The sequence below is a fragment of the Tachypleus tridentatus genome, chromosome 8 (genome assembly GCF_004210375.1).
Source record: "Tachypleus tridentatus isolate NWPU-2018 chromosome 8, ASM421037v1, whole genome shotgun sequence".
Classification (NCBI taxonomy): domain Eukaryota; kingdom Metazoa; phylum Arthropoda; class Merostomata; order Xiphosura; family Limulidae; genus Tachypleus; species Tachypleus tridentatus.
Genome location: NC_134832.1, coordinates 109,042,243 through 109,066,865, shown reverse-complemented (window position 1 = coordinate 109,066,865; position 24,623 = coordinate 109,042,243). Strand labels below are relative to the sequence as shown.

At 31.4% G+C, this 24,623-nt stretch overlaps 1 protein-coding gene across 2 annotated transcripts in view; it reads right to left on the bottom strand.

Moving 5' to 3' along the window:
• Positions 1-17,126: 17,126 nt before the first annotated feature.
• LOC143223183 (thyrotropin-releasing hormone receptor-like) overlaps positions 17,127-24,623 on the bottom strand; it is a 65,427-nt gene continuing 57,930 nt past the window's right edge. For both annotated transcript variants that reach the window (XM_076450764.1, XM_076450763.1), the window contains one exon: positions 17,127-21,734. In XM_076450764.1, coding sequence (XP_076306879.1) covers positions 20,082-21,653 — 1,572 coding nt within the window. In that variant the 5' untranslated portion in view covers positions 21,654-21,734 and the 3' untranslated portion in view covers positions 17,127-20,081. The remainder of the gene's footprint in view (positions 21,735-24,623) is intronic.

The following is a 24,623-nucleotide window of genomic DNA, read 5'->3' as shown; positions in this document are numbered from 1 at the left end:
CAACATAGAATTTGGTGCGATACAAAACGGGCTATTTTTTTATTTCCAAACTTCATTACAAGAGAAGAACTGCTTCAGGGAAAATTACTATTTTTTTTCTTTTGATATGATTTCCTTTTTTAAAAATCTCATTGGCCAAACTCTTATTAACTTTTATATTTTACTTCATGTATCATACTTATTTTTGATATGTTTAGATAAGCTTTTTTTTAATAGAACAGAAAAAATTATAATATCTTTTTGCTAGTCATTATTTCATTTTCCAGTTGTTTAGCTTGGCAGTCTTTATTCAAATTAGGGATAGTTAATAATACTTGAAACATCACAATTTTTGATATAGTATAAATGTAAAATTTTAGAAATCCGATAAATCTTTTAACAATTCCTTTAGGGTTTCAGAATCCTCAACAGATCCTTACGATTTTATGAATAACTTTGCAATAGATTTTGTATATTTTCGTGAGCCCTTCAATAGGCTCATTTTAATATTATGAATACTCTTTCGGCAGATGTCTTATAGTTCCATGAACACTTCACTAGATTCGTTAAGATCAATGTAATTAACAATATAATTCAAATTTTATCCCTACCTTACCCTTCTTCAGTTTTAAGTCTGAGGGCTCATATCGCTAAAAACACGTTTTTTTGATATTCGTGGTGAGCAAAAGACAGATAGTCCATTGTGTAGCTTAGGCTTATTTAGTATAGCTCCAAAGTTAGAAAAAAGTGTTATTATAGTGACATGTTTCAAAAAATATAATTTAATAATAAAACAAAATATGAGTGTAATAGTATCAAACATTTATTAACTATTTAAGAATCTTCAAAATTTCATCTTCAGTAAATCTAGAGCTGTGAAAGAAGGACAATGGTAATTAAAAAATAAATGTGATATAATTTGTAATGCATAATTAGCAAACGATATGAATATAAACAAATAGTATCCATACCAACTTCGTTAGTAGCACATACTTCCCATTTTCTCTTGTTTTACTTTCTATATTCAAACTAGCGTTTGGCCTGCCAGAAATGACAAGACAAATACTAGCACTCTCCTATCATTATACACCATACACCATAGTATACCCTAATCTCATATTTTACAGCTAACTGAATTAAATAAATTTTGCTAAATTGTGTTTGGCCAATAGAAGCAGAAAATTACAGTCATGGTAGTCAAACGTCGGTAAATTTCTTTATGAGTTCATCAAAATGAAAATCCTTCATGAACTGAATTCGTGGCGTATTCATAAATTAATTATTAGCAAAAGTCAGTAAAATTAACAATTTCTAATACATAGGAAAGTCAGTACCTTTTGGTAACACTACATTCCAACAACTGCTTTTATGTCCTGTTTCCTACCAACAAAAATATAACCCATATTGTTGCTAGTCTAGCCCTTCAGCTACTGACTCATAACGTTAGAAACTGGGTTTCGATATCAGTGGTAGGCAACTCAATGATATCTCATTGTGTAGGTTTGTGCATAACTTCAAAAAAGCAACAGCAACAGTTGTTGGTCTATGCATTAAACGTATAAAATGAAATTATTGTTGATTTCTTAATTTAGAGTCGCTGGTGATTAGTCCTCTGCTGGTACAAAGATAAGTATTCGGATTTACAACGCTAAAATCGAGGGGGTTGATTCCCCTCGGTGGACTCAGCAGATAACCCAATGTGGCTTTGCTATAAGAAAACACACACACGCACACTGTTAATTAAAGATATTCGTTTTTATCAAAAACGTTATAGGATTTAACAAAAATAGCTTAATTCAGGGGATTTAACAAAAATAGCTTAATTCAGAGACAATTTAGAATTAAAATTGAATCGATATTTGTAGTGTCGAGTTAAATTGTATGCACTTGGCTCTAGGTTAGGTGATCCTACACTACCTCTCTACTTTAGGCTTACTCTACCAAAATTCAGTGGGCTTACATATATATACTTGTATCTTAAGATATAGTGTAAATAGCTTTATTACTACAACTAGCTTCAAGTTTCCCTAGCCAATACTGTGAAATAGTCAATGTTAATATTCACACATTCTAAACAAGAGATTTATAAATGCTGTCATTTTGTTTCATCACGATCCCTAATATTAGGTACTAGCGTGTTTAATAATAAGATTTAAGATTTTGAACTTATATACCTGTATATTTATCGATAAATGATGACAATTTGTTTTGATTATTCTGTTTTATTCTGACATTTTATATTCCCTACTTTATACATAATGCTGTGTGTCTTGTAGTTTTGTGAAATATACAGATTTTACGGATACCACTAAAACATGTGTTTTGAATGTAATAAAATATTATGAGATATAGTGTCATCAAACTGTCGGTTCCAGGACAACAACCTTAATCATATCTCCCACCGTTCCACCGAGACCTCACTGCCACATAATATCACAAAATCACGCACTACAAACACTATCTAAACAAGAACAGTAGTAGCCTAGTGTTCTAATTGTATGTAATGTTTTCAAAATCGTACCAAGCTTATATCTTAACTGAAGCAGTTTGTATCATTTAATACGTCTTTTAATGAGTCTCACATTATTTATCTGTTTGTGTTAAATAAAGAATATAATGAGATTATAACCTTTCGATAGTATAAAGGTCGGTAAGAGTCTTGAAGACACAGTATTTTCAACAAATTAAATCATATGTATCATTATCACATACTTGTAGTAAAGTAAGTAATAAAAGGTCAAGCGGTATACCATTGTAACACACAGATATTAATATTATTAGTATGCTGTATCTAACTACCTAAAAATTGATAACAAAGTTTAATAGCTTATTCATTAAAAGAATTAAACTGTGTTTTGAATCCCATATTTACTTTTCTTTAACACATTAACATATGTTCATAATATCTAACATAAGTGGCATGACAAACTTCTGCATATCAAAATATACAGAATAACATATAAACCAAGTTTATCAGCCTAAAGCAGTTAACGAAGCTATATAAAAAATACCAGTAAAAGATACTGAATTAAGTATATTTATCTCTATTCTTTCGGCATTGGATGTAACAAGTAACAACAACATATCTTAATAAATACTCCACCCAGTAAAGTGTAATATACTTACTATAATAAATGTATTTAAATATACAGAACGGATATATTAAATATTAACATATAGGACAAAATGATGTAAAACAATTAGTGAATTTTGAATGATGTTGTAAATATTTCCGTTAATATTTTCAAAAACTGTTCAGTGAAATAGAAATAGAAAAAGCTAACCGGAATAATTACATTCTGTTCTGGTTTTTAAATAAAATGAAAGGTGAAATGATATGGCGAATAAAGAAATGTTCCTTATACATCAGGTATTCAAACATAGTAAGACTGTAGAGTATATCCTCACAATTACAAGGCGATATACTATATACACATTCAAATTGTTTCAAACTAGCAGAGTTGAGCTCCATCATTAAATACGAATTATTATTTTCGAATTCAAAATGATTTGCAGTAATTAACTCTGGTAAACGAAGAAATAGGTACGAAAGAATCTTTCTAATGAAAGCCTAAGTTTCCGTTTAGTTATCTCTATCCATTTAGTTACATATATATGTGTTTGAGTAATTTCGAGATTCATCTATACTTTTTTAATTTTTTTACTTGGTAATATAATTTATGTAATTTCTGAAAAGGTTTATAAGCTTTCTTTCGTTACATTAGAATGAATAAATCACGTTTGTACATGTTTTAAAATTCACGTAACGTGAACACGTTATCCTTAAGAAAAGAAGTTTTTCGTCAACACAAAAATAATTTGTACTCAAGCGTTTAGATAAAGGAATTTTTTTAGTATAATAATTTGATTTACATGCCATGCTTTCCTAAAAAGTTAAATGTTGTGTTACATTGATTTTTAGGCCTGTTTAAAACACACACACACACATATATATATATATATATACAAATCTCGTTTATATCATAAGTAAAGAAAAAACTTATTTGGCTCCATCCATATTAATTTAATCTTCAAGAAACATGTCACCATGGTTATCAAACCCTTATTTTTAGTGTTATAAGCTTACATACTTTCCACTGTGACACTGGGAGGTGAGAGGTCAAAGCTAGTGATATATAAGAAAAAACAAACAAAATATTCAGGCATTATGAATATATGAATAGACGTAGAACATAACCTGGAGATTTAATCACGATGCCACATTAAATCAAATTCCTTTTCGTACTCGAATAATATAATAAAAGAAGGTCAATTTGTATTAAAAGTATTAGTAATGAAGCCTAAAATGCAAAACGTTGATAGCCATATCGGGCTATCAACTGTGTTCATCAAGGGAACCGAACCTCCAGTTTTAGTGTTGTAAATTCGAAGAAAGAGATAAGAAACAACAATAATCTTAAATAATTATCATACGTGCCCTGTTTACTAAAATCAGTTTAAATCTTATTTAATTTCTGTAGTGCATATTGATGTGTAGAAGGCATATTAATGCAAGAAGTAGGTGACCTTATAATACTTAAATATTGTTTTTATTTACTTAGACACTCGGCATTTTGCTTTACCACTTCGTGCGGAGCGTTCACTAAAACAAACCACAAAGCTTCAAAAAGTAGTTCGTATGTTGTTTTAATAAGAATTTTTAAATTTTATGTTTAGTTCAGAGACGCATGTATTGATGTAGCAGGATCCCTATTTTAATTTAAAAATCATACCTTTTTAGTATTCTTGTCTGTTTATTTTTTTACATTATACCTGAATGAAGCACGTTCTTTACTTTCAGAAACTGTTGTGTGTCAATCCGTCTATAGGTAGCGCTATCTATTGGACTGAATTGAGGCTAAAATATATTTAAGTGGATGACATGTTTACCATTTAATAAAAATATGCATATATTTATCAAAATATCAAAAGGAAATACACACAGATCAGTCAAGTAAGCTGGAGATATCTTGCAGCGATAGTCCATGCCATTTCGGAGTTAGCTCCTCTGACTTGAGCAAGTAGGTAGATAGTAAACAAAATAGTTACTGTTTTAGAATTTTTCTTAATTTTTATCGAAAATGTTATTGATCTTTTTAGCATATTAATTGTATACATGCGCATAATATATAGTGACTATTACTTTGAATGATCGATGTTTTTTGCCGACATCTTATCCAAACGACGTCTTATAGGATTTCGATTAAACGTTGCCACGTGTGACCTTCTAACGTCTAACAATTCTGTCGGAAATATACAATTTCAATAAGCAAATTAAAAAACAACAGTTTTTATGTATTTACATTAATATTTAATTAATCCACTTTTTTCTAACATAAATATTAATTATTACCGAAAAGTACAAAATAAACTTTAGATACTTATGTCGAAAATGTAAACTACCAATAGCAACTATTATTGAACAATAGTTCTAAGTGCTTAAATTAATATTTAATTAATCGATTATTTTTGTTTTAATTCTCTCCGACAAGTACAAAATACACCACAAATAAATATGTTTACTTTTTTTCCTGACAAAATATTTATTTCCTGTTTCGATAAAATGTAAATTCGATAAGAAAGGATGTCGATACCATGTTCAATCGGTACGATAGGATGAGAGTCATGTAACAAAGGATACATACGCTTTAATACTGACCAGTGAAGTGAGAGGTATGAGTGTGAACATCATATGCATCATGACACGTTTCTACCTCTGACAGACAAAAATGTGTTTAACAGTAATGGAAAGAGATTTATTTTATTTACATTTTATATGGGGTTGTTCACGATCAGTAGTATAGTATTGTTCGTTTGTTTGTTTTTGAATTTCGCGCAAAACTACACAAGGGCTATCTGCTCTGGCCGTCCTTACTTTAGTAGTATGAGACTAGAGAGAAGGCAGCTAGTTACCACCACCCTCCGCCATTGGGCTATTTTTTTACTAACGAATAGTGAGATTGATCGACGCGTTATAACACCCCACGGCTGAAAGAGCGAGCATGTTTTGTATGACGGGGATTCGAACCCGCGACCGTTGGATCACGAGTCGAGTGCCTTAATTATGTGGCATAGTAGTAAAACGAGGCTGAATACGAATATTTTATATCATGTCTTACACATCAATAGGTTTCTAAGTGATGATCCTGGTTTGAACTATTACAAAAGACTTTTTTGTGCAAAATACACTAAGGTTAATGCTGCCTCTTCGTTTTCAAATTTTTTTTGGAGATCAACAGTCGTATCCAGATGGCTACATTCGAATATCTGTTTGAGAAACTCAATGAAACAGAAATCAATGGGAAATTACACTAAATGGCTTAACACATAAATCCCATTTGTACTTGCGAATAAGGAGAGACTTGAATCTGGATGTTTTGTCTAAAGTAAGATATGCCTTACTGGCATCCAACTCAAACAAATATATTTTCTTCTGGTACAATGGTGTTAATTCAATATTTTTAGAGTTCAATTTGGAATTTTCTCAACTCTCCAGATATAATTTTTAAACATCATAAATATCCTGGAAAAATTCATTTGCTACATACACTGTGTCATTTTTGAAATGGTGTATCAAAGGTAGGATGATAACGAACCTCTTGGGTATTTGTAAATATATTAGTATATGAACGTTCCAAAAATGTGAAGACATTATTGCATCCAGATGGTATTTACACAGCCCTCTACAGTAGGTCTTCTTTTCAGTTCTGTGCTTCAGTAAAAGACTGTAAAAACAGCTACTGTGTTTATTTTGTAGGCCTAATCTATTGGAATTGTCTTATGTACAGTCCTCCTATATTTAAGCTATAATTTCCTTGTGTTATTTTGCCTTTGGTAAGTGACATGTTGCTTAACTTGCTTTATTATCTTCCGTAAGTAAATGCTAGCTGATCATGAAATAGCTTTTCTTCTTTATGCTGACGATGTAGATAATTCTACTGTTATCTCTTTCTTGGGAATGATAAAATGCCACGAATTATATGTTTTTATTATTATGTTACAGAAGATCTTCCTTTCAGAAAAGACTAGTTTTAGGAACTATCTGTTCTTGCCCCTTACGCACCTCAAGTGGTTTGGAATAAAATAGTTAAGATTTTTAACCCGTTTAGTCACAGACCACAGTTATGGTCAGATTTAAAGGTGATTGGAAATCTGAATTGCTACCATAGCAGAAAACAATGCTAATTACATTCTGTATCAATACTTTCTACATTTATAAAGAAGATTAGCTATATTTCTTTCTTCCTAAGATAAACGCTTACCAGATTAGTAAGTGAATTTGATTTTTTTTTTGTAAAATTATGGTTTTGAATGTGGTGAATTTTGGCGAGGTTGTATTCTAAAGACGGTTAGTACGGGTATTAAAACTTTAATTAAAATGAAGTACAGAACAAAGTTTCGATTTTCTTAGGTCGTCTTTAGTTAGTTAACTACAAGATCTGACTTTTGTATTTCGTTAGCAAGGTTGTGATCACGCTAAGTAACAATAAGGATGCTGTATCTTTAAGGTGGCCAGCAATTTTCTCTGACAGTTTTTGTGTAGTTTGCTCGCTTGTGTTGGTTTTTGATTAAACTTTTAGAGGGAATCTTCGATTATTATTTTTACTTCCAAACAAGTTTGCTACCATGATGCTAGCACCTACTTATCTGAGATGTTATTTTATTGTTTTTTGAAATATCTTTTATCATTGTTGATTTCTTCTCTTATAAGAACATTTGGTTTGATTTGTTTTGAATTTCACACAAAGCTACTCAAGGGCTATCTGCGCTAACCATTCCTAATTTAGTAGTGTAAGACTAGACAGAAGGCAGCTAGTCATCACCACCCACCACCAACTCTTTGGCTGTTCTTTTACCAACGAATAGTGGGATTGACAGTCACATTATAACGCCCTCACAGTTGAAATGGCGAGCATGTTTGGTGTGACGGGGATTCGAACCCGCGACCGTCGGATTACGAGTCGAGTGCCTTAACCACCTGTCTATGCTAAGAACATTTAAACAGAAATGTAATGATTTTTATTTTCATTTTAATTGTCTTCAAAAATGCTATGTTTGGCTATTATATTTGTCTTGTTATCTAATAAGTCTACATTCTTAGAATGTTACTTGAAAAACTGCTTTTATAACTGCTTTATGGTCCTTATTAATTATGGAAATAATTTTCGATGTGTAAATCAACAAGCCAAGTGACAACCGCAGCCAATATAAAGTAGAACTGGAAGTGTATTTATAAGAACTAAATTTCGACTTGTATAACATTAAATCGGTAGAGTGATGAAAAATACATTTTTTAGTTCTCGGGCAAGGCATTCAAAAGCCTATTCAACGAAAACATCTGAACCATTTAGAATTTGCACTAGTATTCTAAAACAAAATATTTTGAATCAGTTTAGAGTTGTCAGGATCATCCATGAGAGACCTATGGGTCATACTCTAGCAGTTGTAAGCAAAATTCTATGCATTGTAAGAGATAAAAGCTGTTATTATGTAACAGGTAACAGTATGCAGAATAAACAATAAGGATCTTTGTTTGGTAAACATGCCACGTGTACACAAGTTGCATCCACTACAAATCTGTTCAACCATTCCATACCTAAAACAGCTGTTTAATGAAACGAGTGCCCATGCTATTTCATGCGAAGATATAGCAGTTAAGTCACCAAATGGAATGCTTTTGGATTTCTATGCAGTGATAATGTCGAAATAGGGACTGAAAAACCGTCTTTTTCATACACTAGTTGAATAATGGAAAACACGCAGGGAAGATCGATACGCTTTGGCTATGACAACTTTAGGAAGGGGTCTCTTGCAAAGTAATCCACGCTGCAGTGCTATTATCAAACTAAATAATGTTAATACTGACCACGATCGGCTGTGGTAACATGGACTATAACTGTAACAACTTTGTAAGGCTTCAAAATTGTTTTAATATAACGTCCTCAACCGATATATAAGTCTTGCATCTTCTCTGGTTTTATGTGTTAGAATTATGCACTCATATTTTTTATTATTGGTGTAACTTGGAGCTTATGTTTTTACAAAATTCCAAGTTCGTTTCTTTGCTTATACCTTGCGTTGATAGTTCGCGTGTTGTTGTTTTTGATATCGAAGTTCTCTTCGCATACGATCCTTGTAGCAAATGATTCGAATAAATCAATATATTTTCGTGCTGAAAATATTTTAAAAACATTCCTGGCATAATTGTAATGGAGAAAACTTTATAAACTTTTATGAAGTACTGACTTTTATTAAACTGGCCAAATTAAGATAAAAAAACACTTCAGCAAGATATCGTAACTAATACAGTAAAGCGACAGAAGTTTCATTTCATTTGAAATACTTGTATATGACATAAAATATAAATTAATATTATATTATGAAAAAGATAGGAATGATCGTTTCACACTTGTTATCTTGGTCTTTGCGCTAAGAAACTAAAAAAAATAGTTGACTAAAGATTGTCATTTAAAAACTGTTGTTTTGAATGAAGCACAAAGATACACCATGAATTATCTGTGCTCTGCCCACCACGGTTATCGAAACGCAGATTTTAGCATTGTAAGTCCGCAGACATACCGCTGAGCCACTTGGGGGCTTTAAAAACTGTCTACATTACAATCTAAATAGGAAAATTTAGAGTTAACCTTTGAGTTATCGCGAAGAAGTAACGACACAACAATATTTTGCTTTCTAGTTGGTGAGGTTGTTGATACTTTACTTAAAGAAACTAATAATTATATATTCTGGGTGTGAAAACACCACATGAACACTATTATAAAATAAAATCATCATTGTTATCATCCAGCTGTCGGACATTTGATTTTAATATGATAAGCTGCTACGTCTTTAGCTTTATGTAAAATTAAGCATGTATATCAGTAATTGTTTTTCAGCAATTGTATTATAAGCTCTGCTAGCGCTAGAATTATCTGTTAAGTTTGATTAATTGTTAACCTAAATCGTTTTACAAATAGCAACTGAAACATAAAATCAACTATCTTGGCCTTCAATTATGTTCTGGAAGCGTTTCAAGGAATTTTCGATTCGGATATAGAAACGAAATATATTCTGAGATTTATTTAAATACTCATAATATGATGCAGCAAGCTGGTCGTTACATGGTGATTGTATTAAAATACGTAATTCTCAAAATACTCACGAAATTACTACAAAACAAATAAATTTATCAGGTACTTGACTTATAATAACCATACCATATATAATATAAACTTACACTTTACTTCAGGTATAAAAAGTTTGGAACTTTATTTTTGACCACAGAAATGCAGAGAAGAAAGTATCTGTTACAGAGATCAATTGTTTATACTTTACCTAGGACTGCCTTCACAAAACTACTACTTCTTAATTATCAGCATTGCTTCTCAAATCAAAAGCTTTATTTCTAACTTCGTTGATCGAATAATTCTAAAACTGTCTACAGTGCTTGTTTATAATTTTATAAGGTGTGTGATAATACTCAGCGTGTGTTTTTTTTTTAAGAGTACCTTGAAGCTTGTAGGGAGAATTCTGATGGTTAGCCATGCACACGAATATATATATATATATATCCCTATTTGCAAACAGGAGAGCGTATTTGTTTATCTCAGAGTGTCCAATACACTTTACATGAAAAATAACGTTTTTAAGCCTAAACAGATTTGTGATTTCACTGAAAACTTTTAAACATCAAAACCTCTAGTGACACATATTTGGTATTTTTCACTTCTTTATATTCCACGGATTCGTTTAAAATTATCGTATTCACCAGATTAAACTTGAAGGGTTTGATACAAAACTATGAAAGTGGACGAAAAGTGTAGGAGCCATATTTGTGAACCAAGACGTATATCTAGTGTCAGCCTATTGTTTTATTGTTGCTTCTGTTATAATAATGCTATTATCCTAAAAAAACATCAGTGCATATTACAAGAAGAAACCATTTCTGTGGAATAAAATAAATTATATTTTTTCCAGTCATTTAATTTTAAATTTTGCCACTTTCAGTCTTCGTGGTTTGAATAGCTTATAAGTTATATATTTGTATTTTAAAAATTTATAATTTTAAATATAATATTGTTCATCCTTCGGTTTTACCAGAGCTGGATAGAGATAGAATTCACTTATTTTAATTATATTATAAAGTGGATTGAAAATTTAAAAAAAGAAACTTGAATTAGCATAATTTATACTAGCAATACAGATCTATGACTTAAGAATTGAGTAGAACACCATATTTATGATTCACAAAAAATATAACCGTTTAAAAGCATTAAAACTATTTTCTTTATTTTGTTCGTTGAATTTCGCACAAAGCTGTTTAAAGGATGTCTGCGACAATCGTCCCTAATTTAAAAGTGATAAACGAGAAGGAAGGTATCTAAACAACAACACATACATTTTATTACTATTTACCAGCTAAATATGGTATTGGTCGTTACATCATAATGTGTCCATCTCTTCTAAGATTACGAGTCGAGCGTCCTAACTATTAAACCTTGGCAGACTGAAACTGGGTAACCGAAAAGAAATAGATAACTGAACAATAATATATAAAAGAAAAGAACTACTGCAACGTGAACAATCCAACTCGCAAATAAAACACACATTGAAATCCATTCTAGTTTATGAAGAATCATTATTCTTATCGTATTTTACGAAGCATTTTTTCCTTTAAAAGGTAAAAGTTTTTGCCAATAAGTAGATATACGTTAGAACTAAACAGGCTAAGTACCTAATTATTACAGCACTTGCTATCTGTATATATATTAATTGGATTGCAACACTGTTGTATATTTGGTAATTATGTAATAAATTCAGAGTTTTCGGCTATGATTAAACAAAAGGAAGAGGAAACAACCAATTGTAAAAGACTTTGATCACATCACGGAGACGTGTTTTATGTGTAATGCAACAAATTCCTTTGGGAAATTCGGTTGAGTGAAAAGATTGAAACTGAAATATGTTGTAGTTTTTCTGAGAAAGAATAAATTACGATTGGATAAACTCAGCTGTCATACTGGTTTTTGTATTATTATAAATTTAAACTTTTCCTTTTTTACATATAAAAGGCACATTACATTTCTTAATTGTTATGTTCTAAATGTCAAAATAAAAAAATCATTATGTAAAAAGACACGCTTTTATTCGTCACATAACTTGATAACTTACTTTAATTTTTATAAATGTTCATTTCATAACGCAACATAGGCCATTAATGAGTAGTTATATAACAATAACGAATTTGTGACAGCTAAGAGGGCCCATGTATGTATATATATAAAAAACAAAAAAACTAAAAAACAAATTATTTTGCTTCGAGATCTCACCATTTGGTTACAATATACGTACGATAAGTTCTTGGTTTAAAACAAATGGTAATTAAACACATAAGAACTAACTACATCAGATGATGTTTCTTTAACTTTGTCTAGAGAAGTTATCAGTGTTCTTAAAAGATCCACCAAACATGCTCGCCCTTCCAGCCGTGGGGGCGTTATAATGGAACGGTTAATCCCATTATTCGTTGGTAAAAAAGTAGCCCAAGAGTTGGCGGTGGGTGATGATGACTAGTTGTCTTCCCTCTAGTTTTGCACTGCTAAATCGGGAATGGCTAGCGTAGATAGTCCTCATCTAGCTTTGTGCGAAATTCAAAATAAAACAAACGAAATTTAAAAGATCTGATAAATTATGAAGTGGATATTTTTTCTTTTCCATAAATAAATAAATAAAATGAAGTACGCACCATATCTCAGTTTTGACAACATGTACACTAGTTGCTAAACTCTATTAACAGTTCTCTATTTGCAAATCATTAATTTATGGGTATTAAAATGAAAATATATGTGTGTGTTTTCTTATAGCAAAGCTACATCAGATTATCTGCTTAGTCCACCGACAGGAATCGAACCCCTGAGTTTAGCGTTGTAAATTCGTAGATCTACCCCTGTACCAGTGAGAGAATAGAGAGATAATACTTGATCGGCAAGATGCAACAGCCAGTAGAGACAGTAGAATTTACAAAATCTCATTTGGTTAGGGCGCTCGACTCGCAATTTGAAGGTCGCGGGTTCAAATTCCCGTCACACCAAACATGTTTGCCCTTTCAGTGGTGGGAGTGTTATAATGTGATGATCATTCCCACTATTCATTGGTAAAAGAGTAAACCTGGAATTAGTGGTGAAGACTAATTACTGTACCCCTAGTCTTTACTGTTAAATTAGGGACGGCTAACGATGATAGCCATCGTTTAGCCTTGCGCGAAGTTCGAAACCATATCAGACCTTAAGAAAATATATTTATATATATACACCAACGTAGATACACATAAAAATATAAGTAGATGAAGAAACAATACTTTTCTTTCTGAGTAAACATTATGAATATAATTAAGGTTTTCTTTTCTTTCCAAGAATAAATATACGCTTTCGTTATTGACAGGTTTGACTCTACCTTAGAATATGCTATGTTTGCTTAGAATTAAGCATAGAGTTACACAATGGACTATCTGCGTTCTGCCTACCACGGGTATCGAAACCCGGTTTTTAGCGGCGTGAGTCTGCAGACATACCGTTGTGCCACTGGGAGGCAATATAGTATGGTACAATACCTTAGATATATTGGCGATTGCTTCAAATTTTAAAATAACACTTTTATATCATTTAGTTTCTCTTTTTTATATTTAAATAAAAATGGAGCCAGGTGGGTTCTCTCTCTCATAGTTATTTGGGTATTTATGTTTATATACCCGAGGGGGGCAGGTTCTGTCGACCTCTTCCTCCTTCCTTTATAATTGTTTTGCAACTGTCAAGTGTATTTGTATATAGTGCACGAGGGTAAGAGTAGCCCGCACTGACTCAGGCCCCTTTCAGGGCAATTTCCATGAACTATCTACACATACACTTGGTGCACATAAATCATTTCTTTTTATAGTTCCATAATTTTTTGTACTTTTATTAGATAGGTATTAACTATAAAACATTTATATAAAAAATCCTTTCAATGTTTAGTAATTAACTTCTAAACTAATGTAAATTTTAGTTTATAGGTGGCCTTTTTTATTATTTAGAAAATATATATTTACTGAGGAAAGGTGTTTAGAACTATCCTCATCATGTATACAGTATCTGTCTAGTTCGCTTACTAGTTCATTGCTTCTCCAATTTTTGTCATAATAATTTATTGTACGATGTAGAGATATATCTGTTATTGTTTCTAGGTCTGCGTATTTATGCATGGATTCTGATTATGCTGTTCTGGGTACTTTATAAGCTGTTGTGAGTAATGTATTTTGTATTGTTTGTAGTTTTGTTTGAAGTAGTTTTTTGCTTACATTTATCCATGCAGGGGCTGCATAGTCAATGATGGGCCTAATGTACGTTTTATATATTTTTATGATGTTATTTGCCGTTGCTCCACTATTTTTACCAGTTAGACTCCTAGCATAGTTTGTTCTTCGCCAAATTTTGTTCTAATATTATTTATGTGGTTTACCCACGTTAGTTTTGAGTTAAATGTAAATTCTAAACATTTTGCAAATGTAGCAGTCTGAAGGAGTGCTCCATTCATATGGATCAGAGGTTGTGTTTTTTTGTTTAGATAACTTAGTGAATACTACTAATTATGTTTTAGTTGTGTTTATTTTGATTTTATATTTTTGACAATATTCACTTCTTGTGTTTAATTGTGGTTGTATGTTTGTAGCTGCTATTGCTGCTATTAGTGCACTTTTCCAGACTGCTACATCGTCTGCGAACTGTGATGAGTATCTATTATTTGGATCTTTTAAAGGCATATTATTCACGTACATAATGAATAGGATAGTGCTAACTACCTCTCCTTAAACTCTCAGAGAACGTCCCTTCAAAATTTACTCTACATGATCTGTTTTCCAGAAAATTAGATAGCCAGTGAAGTGTTCCACGCGGTAGACCCATTTCTTGCATTCGGAATCGGAGATCGTTATGTCATACAGTGGTGAATGTATTTTCAATATCGAGAAAGCAAGCGACAGTGCATTCTCGTTTATTAAAACTATCAATAATTACCAGAAGAACAAAGTGATTTCAGAAAATTCAGAATCCACTTTGTTGTTCTGGTAATTTTGATGTTATCTGTGGGAATGTGGAGAGTCTGTTACTGATTATTCTCTCAAGAATTTTGTCTACATAGTTGATCAGACTGATTGGTCAGTAGCTATTTGGGTTATTGGTTGGCTTTCTTTCTTTACAGAACATTAATATATTTACATGTTTCCAAGAAACCGATGTATAACGAGGGTATAGTTATAAATTAAAAATTGCTGTGAGATGTTCAAATAATGTCGGAGTGCCTTTTTTAAGAAGAATGGCTTGTATACCATCTTCTTCTGAAGATTTATTTTTTGTGTTAGTTATTGCTTCTATGAGTTCTTGCACGAATATTGTGTTTGTGTATTCTTTTGTGTTGTTGATTTGATAGTTATGTAAGTTGATTGGAAAAAGTGGTTCAAATAGTTCATTCTTATTCGTTATAAAGTTGTTTACTTTGTTATAGAAGTATGCGTTCACGCCTGGGTCGTTGTGTGTTTTAAACGTGTTTTGATGTTGTTGCTTGAATGTTTTGGCTTTTTCTTTATTTGTATGTTCTGTGGTATTATAGTATTCTAGTGATGGGTATTTTCTTGTTGCTGTGTCTCCATTTGTGTCTTTTTATGTGAGTCCAAAATTGTTTCGGATGTGTTTTTTCATTAAGTTTGGTGCAGAAATCGTCAAATTTTTCTTGTTTTATTAGTTTAACTTCTGCTCTGATTTTGTTTCTTATTCTATTTATTTGTGTTTTTAATTTGCTATTTTTTGTATCTGTGTATTGTCTTCTTAATTGTCGTCTGTGCTTGATTAGTGTTATTAGTTGTTTGTGTGGTTTCCATGCATTATTTATAGTTTTATGTTGTTGTTTTGATATTGCTTTATTTGCTACGGTTTGAAAGCACTCCGTGATAATTTGACAGTAATTATCAATATCTGTTTTATTTTTAGCTGTTTTTATAATTTTGTTTGGTAGCCAATGGTCTCATTTTTTTATATTCCTTTCAATTTGCTTTTATGTCATCAAATTTTTCTTTTCTACATATTGTATTTTTATTGGGGGTGAGATTGAAGACACACCATATAGGTAAATGATCGTTGTCTAAATCTTTTCTCACATGAAATTTAACTAGTTTTTGGCTCGTGTTATACGAGTTTAGGCATATGTCTAGTATTCACTGGTATTAGTGGCATACGTGGTATGCGTAGGCGTGTCGTCATTTAGAAAGGCTATGTTGTTTTCATCTATGAAGTTGATAAGTCTTCCTTTTATATTTGTGGGGTTGCAACCAAGGTTGATAAGTTTACTATTTAAATCTCCTATTAAAATGGTATTTTGATTGTGGGAAAAGATGTTGTTAATTAAAGTTAAGTCTATTTGTTTTGTAGGTGAGTAATAAATTCCTGCTATTGTAATGATAGAACGATTATTTAACAGGATATAGGTTGTTATACTAAAGCGTTTATTCCGTACAAACTCATAGAGATACATACCAGCAACATAAACGTTACTGGATCATCTTCCAAAAGGTTAAGAACAAAAAATGCGTTTTATGTTAAATTTATAAATATATATTAATATTTTGACACTCATATGAGCAATCAAAACTTCTTATATTGTTTTAGTTTGTTTTAAAAAACACACACTAAAGTGTATGGCTATGTTCCTGTAAGCCTAATACTAATTTGTTTTGATACTAAAATGCAGTTAACTGCATATCACTGTTTCTGTCAAATAAACTTTTTCCAGCGTCTATAAAACTTTTACAATTTATATATATGCTTGCATTATCACAGCCAGTTTGAAGCTAATGTAATATTTTCAAGGCCTGTATAAATGTATACAGGTTCGCTAAAAAACTAATCTTTACTTAATTTCTAACGGTCTGAGAGAAGTTTCAACGCACTGAGAAAATACGTTTATAAAATTATGTGTTTCAATGTAAGAGAAAATATTTTTTTGAAAAATGAAATAATTATAAATATGTATATATATATATATTATTTGTGTTTAGTACCTTCTATTAAAACGGCACTGATCAGTGGAAGTCCTGTAGTATGTGAGTAAAAATAAAAACAATATTCACAACACTAACACAAATTTTATTTCCATACAACAGCCAAAATACATAAAAATCTTTAAGTAACAACAAGAAACTTTTAAATACAAAGTGTTCATATAGTTTAGTGTTGAGCTATTTCACGCACAAATATTCTTTTACAATATGACTCTGTAAAATTGAAAAATGCAAAATGAATAAGTATGATAATATAATGTATCTGTGTGTAATTCATTATTTTCCACTTATATTATGGAATTAATAACTACTTAGTTTAAATTCGAATAAAACCACTATACGAAAGGAATTTACGTTCCAATCATTACTTATTAGTCTAAACTAGTTTGAGAATTGTGATATCTAGAGGTAAATAATTAAAACAAACACACGTAAAACATCAAAGAATGATTGGCAGAAGACGTAATTAATAAAACATCTTTCAGAATGGTATGGTTAATATTGTCGTTCAATTCATAGACTGAGTTGTTGTTTTTTATGAACAAGGATAAACAACGTAAAATTGATAAGACCCAATGTCTTCCTAAGCCTAGGGCGTCGACATTACAAGTATAGTTAAAGTATGAGGGATGAGCTGCCGCAAGGGCTTTACACATTACCTACATTTAAACACAAAAATAACTTGTATGCAGACAAATTGACATACTGATGTCACATACGCACAGGGATTACATTTTACCCCAAACTATAAGGTAATCTGAAACAACTCTGACAAGTAAGTTAACTCTGATTCGATCAGTAGTTTAACTGTGAACTAGAACTTATCAAGTGTCTAACAAATATTTCCTGATATTCGGTCTTAGCTACATTTCTTAACTAGAAATCTATTGATAAAAAGATATATGTTCCTTGCATGATAATGTATTCATCAGACAGTCGGAATATTTTTACTTTCATCTTTAATTCGAAGCAGTTGGAGCACGATTTTTTTTTTCAATAAAATCAACGTGATGTAACGTCGCAATCACACTTGCTCGTGATTTCAAGCACGTGGGCCACAACTGGCTTGATACGAACGTTCGGAAAAAAAAAAGCGTGTATGATAGAAATTCAACAACGCAATACGTTAAGCCCTATCAGTCTAAAGAGCTCTATTAATATGTGTTAAATTCTCTTTAACACTGTCCTACAATACTCAGAGAACAGTTTAAGCTTTATTATACATTCTACTTATTGGAAACTTCCACTGCAGTAGTAAAGAGTGAAATGCTTAAAATTATTAAAATGAACACGAAAATGTTATAATACATATTGTATTTGAATATGAGGTGGATTGTTGAATATAGTTTATGTAATTATAATATATTGTGTGAATATAAAAATATTAAGATAGATATGAGCTATGTATAAAAGAATAAAGATAAAAAATAGATTTATGTTAATTATAAGTAACTCTAAATAAAATACAACGTGTGTATCTTTCAAGCTGTCAAAGTATAACATGTTGTAGCCTCATATGTGCAGTGAAACGTACAAAATAAATTAATTTGAACACTTATTATTAAATTAATAGATATAAACTTTAACTAGAACACATTTTAAATCACACCTCGACGATCCATTATCCTTGACTGCTACCAACCTGAATCCTATTACGTTTTCACAATATATTGTTAAAAATGCAAGCAGTCTTTCTGCAATGTTTTCATGTGAAATATTTGTATACATATTTCTTTATATCTAAGATTTGTTTTAAAGTTCATTTAAGCATGTTTAGAGTTTCATGCAAAGTAAATTATTTTATTTGTATTATTTACTGGATAAAACCACTTAAGGTCAAGCACCTACTACATATTACAAGCGTTTTCCTCCCTTACATAGAGTATTCTCAAAACCTTGATAGTAACCATACAAAAATACAAAGATGTGCCTGTATTAGCTATATTTGATATAAAATGCGGATAATATTAAGAACAAAACAGACACTTATTCATGTACACTTTTGTTTGATCTCTTAAGTTTGGATATCAAACAGCTAGATTCACACGCACACACATATATAGATGCAATTGTAGCTTTCTCCACATATGTATGTAAATATGCATATATGCTCATTAACATCAAAGAAAACGTGATATATTTATCAAAACTAAATAATTCAGAATCATCTTCCATAGCAATATACTTCTTAGCAATTTTGGGTAAATTGTTTAAATACACAACCATGAAGTTTCTTCCTTTTATTACTGAATTAATACATAAGCTTGGTTATTTTACGGTAACATTAATGACTTCAAAAAAACAAAAGCGCTCACTCTCAATCAGACTACACACAGAGAGACTGAATAATCTTTAGTTATTTTTCATGTGTAAAAAGAGATTAGTTACACATGATAAAGCTAAAAAAAAGTTCTACCTTTCCTTAAAGTTAAAGACATATTAAGATCCATTGAATGACACTGTATCATTAATCTCTCCAAGTTCATTGTAACTGATGCTGCTTTTATCTGGAGTCTTAAGTTGATTAAATAGTTCTGTCATCCAGTGTGAGCTGCTATTTTTTTATCATGATAACAATCCCTTATTGACATATACTGTTTTAGACAAAATCTGTCTTAGCTTTTGAAAGCTATTGACCAAAGAAACCAAGGTTGCTATTGTTTACATTTTCCCTTTGAGGTCAAACAATAAGAAGAAAAAAGATGAGTGGGCCTTTAATAAGCCTTATTTTTATTTCGTCGGTCTATTCGGATTACAATTATCTTCTTCACCAATACCAAAAGTCAGTTATTCAGTCGACAGCCTATTAAAGTGTTTCAAAAAGTACTGTGTTTTGTACATTTTATTATATAAAGGAAATTATTTGAAAAAGTTCAAATCATTGTTAAACTTTCCTTTAAAGTATACTTTGGTAACATAAGAAGTGGTGGCTGGCTTTTTAATACTCTCAAAACCAATCATATTTTGCGGATACATTGAATATATATATATATTATTTGAGCTTTTCAGACAGAATCTTTCAGACAGCTGAGTATGCACAGTGATTCAGAATTCCATCCTGCTTGGTCAAGCATATGGTATGCTTTCCGCTTTTTAATGGAATGGATTGTTCTTCGCTTTCCTTTTCAGAGGTTTGTTTTTTCCGAGTCACACAATGCCAGTTCTGGTGAAGAAATGGAAAATACTTCATACATCTTTCATTTTTCTGTTTTCCACTGTCATTTATTGTACCGCTGCTGCGTGTAGCACAATTAACCCGCTTTCCTGATGTTTGGTATCCAAGACTACGTTGGGCCTTTCGAGAATTTTCTCGACTACAGCGACCTCCGGTGTTACAATTAATTCCTTCTTGAACGCTATTTATGCCCCGTGTAGATCTGCGTGCGCTGACGTTCCTGGAGACGCTAGGACTGTCGTCAACATTGGTGTAGCTGGTAGTCTGAAAGTCCAAATGGAGTCGGACAAGCTTGGTCTTAAGACAGGGACAGAATATCTGCAAAAAAGTTCGCCGATATTTCTGGCTGAGAAGACAGTATAAGACAAAATTCCCAGCGGCATTAATAGCCATTAGAAAGTTAAAGATGTTCCCCAGGCCGAGAGTTATAGCGTTTTGAGGATGAAACGTGGTATACACTAGAAGGACAGCAGTCGGTAGTTGGCAAGCCATGAATAAGATCACAACAGCAATCAACATGACTGTGATCCTGCTCTCCTGCCGGGAAGAATCTCGGTTATCTCGACGTCTGGTCATCGTATTGCGCTGAAGTTTGGAAGCATGCACTGACCTGATCAAAAACGAGTTAAATATGGTCAGTAACACAAGGGGTATGAAAACAAATAAAAATACGCATAACCAATAATATATATTTCTATAGAGAATGTTCATTCCAAAATCAGAAAAATCTGGCTGCACTGTAGTTTTGTTTGTCAGGGGATCTATGACCTCTATAACTGTCCATTCAAATGGAGTTGGTAAAGTCAAGCAGCAACAAATTAGAGCGACAACAATAACTACTTTTTTAGCTCGCGATTCAGTGCAGTACACTTTCCCTTTTATTGGGTGACACACGGCGATGTACCTTTCTATTGTAAAGGTTACTGTAAGCCACACAGAAGTATTGCTACAAGCATCGGTCAACAACAAGGCGTACGGCCACAGTCGCCAATAGGTAATATGCTGGGGATCCGTCAAGCCTGGGTAATGAGCAATAGACAGAATAAATATACACATTAAGTACAACATGTCGAAAACAGCTAATGCGGCCAAATAATTATTAGTGGACGACCGCATTTGCCGACGAGTCATGATTATGATAGTCACGAGGTTCCCCACAACACCGACAAAAGAGATGATAGGTACCAACACTCGCTGGATCCAAAACCGACTGAGGTCCCGAAATCGCAAGTACATAGATTCAGAGCCTTCCATTTTGGTTTCAGTTTCGTTCTCAAACATAAAAACTGTTTCTATGGTCGGCCACAGGAGAAACCCACAATCTCTAGATGTGAAGGACAAATCCGACGCCTTGGTTGTAAAGTTACACTGCCAACTTTCGTATGCATCATTCAACATTCCAGGTCCAACCATCATGATAGTGTGCAAAGAAGAAAAGAAATTTTGCAAATTGATAGTTAATCTAAGTCTGGGTTTCTTGCATCAAATGAAATGAATCTAGAATGAAAGAAAAAAGAAGAATACCAAAATACTTTAAAAATATACATAACTGATTTATTTCTAAAAATAAGGTATAAATAACGAATAAAATACAAATCAACTGGGAATATTTTTATTGTTTTTTAAACATTATGTTGCACTCTTGAGAGTTTGATTATTTTTACTGAGAATACCTATTGGTTTCAAATACTAGATGTCCATAGAAACAAATACATGAATTCTAATTTGTTTAACTTTCTAAGATGTATCCCTTAAAATACGAAAGGCAACTGGTGTTTTCGATTTGTTGTTTTTTTTTTCAGAAAAAAAGCTTATTATCAATTTCATTCCATGCTACTTAAACTGCACACAGACAAACGTGCTAGGATGGGACTCATATTAGAGTTAATCTTACTTTATATTGCTAATGCTACCTAATAAATATTTATTATTATAAGAGCTACCCTAACTTTTTTAAACTGGAACTTGATTAATGTAACAGCTGAAAGCATGAACAAGAACAAGTGTCCCCTCGTGACCATCAAATTAACTACGTATTTCATTCTATAAACCTTGATATTATTTTTTTTTAAATTCAGCTCGATTGATTATTTATCTTGGAATTAGGCTTACGTTTTTTAAATTAATTTCTTGTTGTTGTTTTTAGTGAAGTATTATTAATTCTCTCATTTATCATACTTCGTGCATAAAGCGATATCTGGGCTCTTCCCACCGGGGGTATGAACTCAACTCTAAGTGATTAATATAAACTAAAAATATAATGTTGATTCCTGAAATTAATTCAGAATTTTTACAATTATAGCTTTTTATATAGCATGCTAGGAGATAAAGTATACATTTTGTGCGTCTGAAATGATGTCTTTCATTATAACGTGGAAGAAAATCCTACAAAAAAGTTTAATTTGTAAAGTTCTTTTGAGAGTGAAATTCTGGTAAATATGTTAATTAATATAATGAACTGGTTGTAATATTAAATAGTACTTTTTACTAGTTTATAAGTGTTTAACAGAATAACATCTAAACTTTAATCATCTATGACATTTTAAAGAGTATTTTAACAATAAAGTCGTTGAATAATTATCGCATTCTTAAGATAAGCATTAAAGCTTTTAAACGCATATCTGAAGAAAAACTCTTTGATTTATCATTTATAAGTCTCTAGAGAAAACATTTATATTAAATTTTGAAAGAAAAACAATTTAATGTAGCTTTTATGAACATAATTTTTTTTAATTATACAAAACAAAATATTAAATGAGTGTACTTTTGATAAGTAAAATATTCCATCAACAAGTAATTAATATCTACAGCAGATTGTAAAAATGTTTAAAATAGAGTCTCAACTAATTTTATATATATATAGTTTAAATAATTGTAAGACATTTTTAACCAAATACAGAAAAGATTTTTTCGTTTAAGTTCGAATTTACGTGTGGATGTATTTCAGATGCTAATCAATATAAAGGAACGCAGCACTATCACAGTAAACGTATTTCATCTGATATTCTTCTTACACTTTGGAGTGTACATTTCAGAGCTAAACTATTATTTTTAGATTAACACTACAGTAAATTTTAAAATAGTATTAGTATGATGAACAATATAGACTAATCTAAGTTAGAATCGATCTTTAGGGTTCTTTCTTACAAAACTTAGTGAAGTCCTTTCGTGTTATATCAAAACGTTCAAACAACATATATAGAACATTGGATATTATTTCGGCAACTAATTTACCTAGAACTGTTACGAACGTTAGTAAACAAACTTTTAGAAGAGTTACACATTCTGTCAGCGTTTTATAACGTAATGTATCATTAAAATTAATGTTTGTAGTCCTATATCATTAGTAACCATACAGATGTTTAAATTCTTAACACCGTATACAATGGTTTAGTTTTTAAACTAACTGTTTTTTTTTCAGTCAGCGAACTACTATTGATCATTCAATACTATAAGTGGCTATTCAGAAAGAGTGAAGCACTGATAATGTCGTGGCGTTCTTGACCAGAGAACGAAATGCAAAAACGATTTTGTTATTGAATATGTACCTCAAAGAATGTTGTAATTTCAGTGTATCTACAAGCAAAACTTTAACATACAAACCGAATACGTTATCATTCTGTATAATGGCTGCAAAAACTACATTTTTACTATCTATTATGAAACGTATTTCAATAATTTTGTTTCTAACCATGTTTTGTTTACTTTCATCCGTACACATTAAAAATTCTTGAAAGGTGAAAGGATTAGTATATACATAAGTACAGATTCTATTTTGCTTCAGAGGTACAAGTTTATCTCTCGAAAATATATCGACGTGCAATTGCCCAAGTTGCAACAGTTTATGGAATAAACATACCAGGAGTTATACTGATAAATTAGCGACAAATAAGTCAATACATTATAAGGATGTCCAGCAGGCACGAATACTGTATAAATGACGAAAAAGAGAAACGTATTTTTATTCAGTAACTCTCTTAGACAAGATTGAATACCAAATTATTCGTATTGTAAATAAAAATATATTGTCAGTTAAACTTATTTACTAAGTGTAATTCATCGAATGAATAGACAGTTCTAAAATACATTGTTACTTTAGTCCTTTTATTCATCCTAGTATATAAAAACTTTGGAAAATTTAAAGCAATTCATTTATATTAACGTCACAGTTGTATTTTAACTGACGCAAAACACAACATATGTAGTGTCATTTTGACGTAATTGAGCTAAAAATTCATTCACAATTAAAAGTGTAAACATTGTTTTTTGATACAGAGGTAATTTTTAAAATTAAGTCCTGTATCTAACGTAATAGACAAAAACACTGAAACCACCGTTAAAAGATAGGACACGAAAGAAATGAGTCGAGTAAAGCATATACGGATA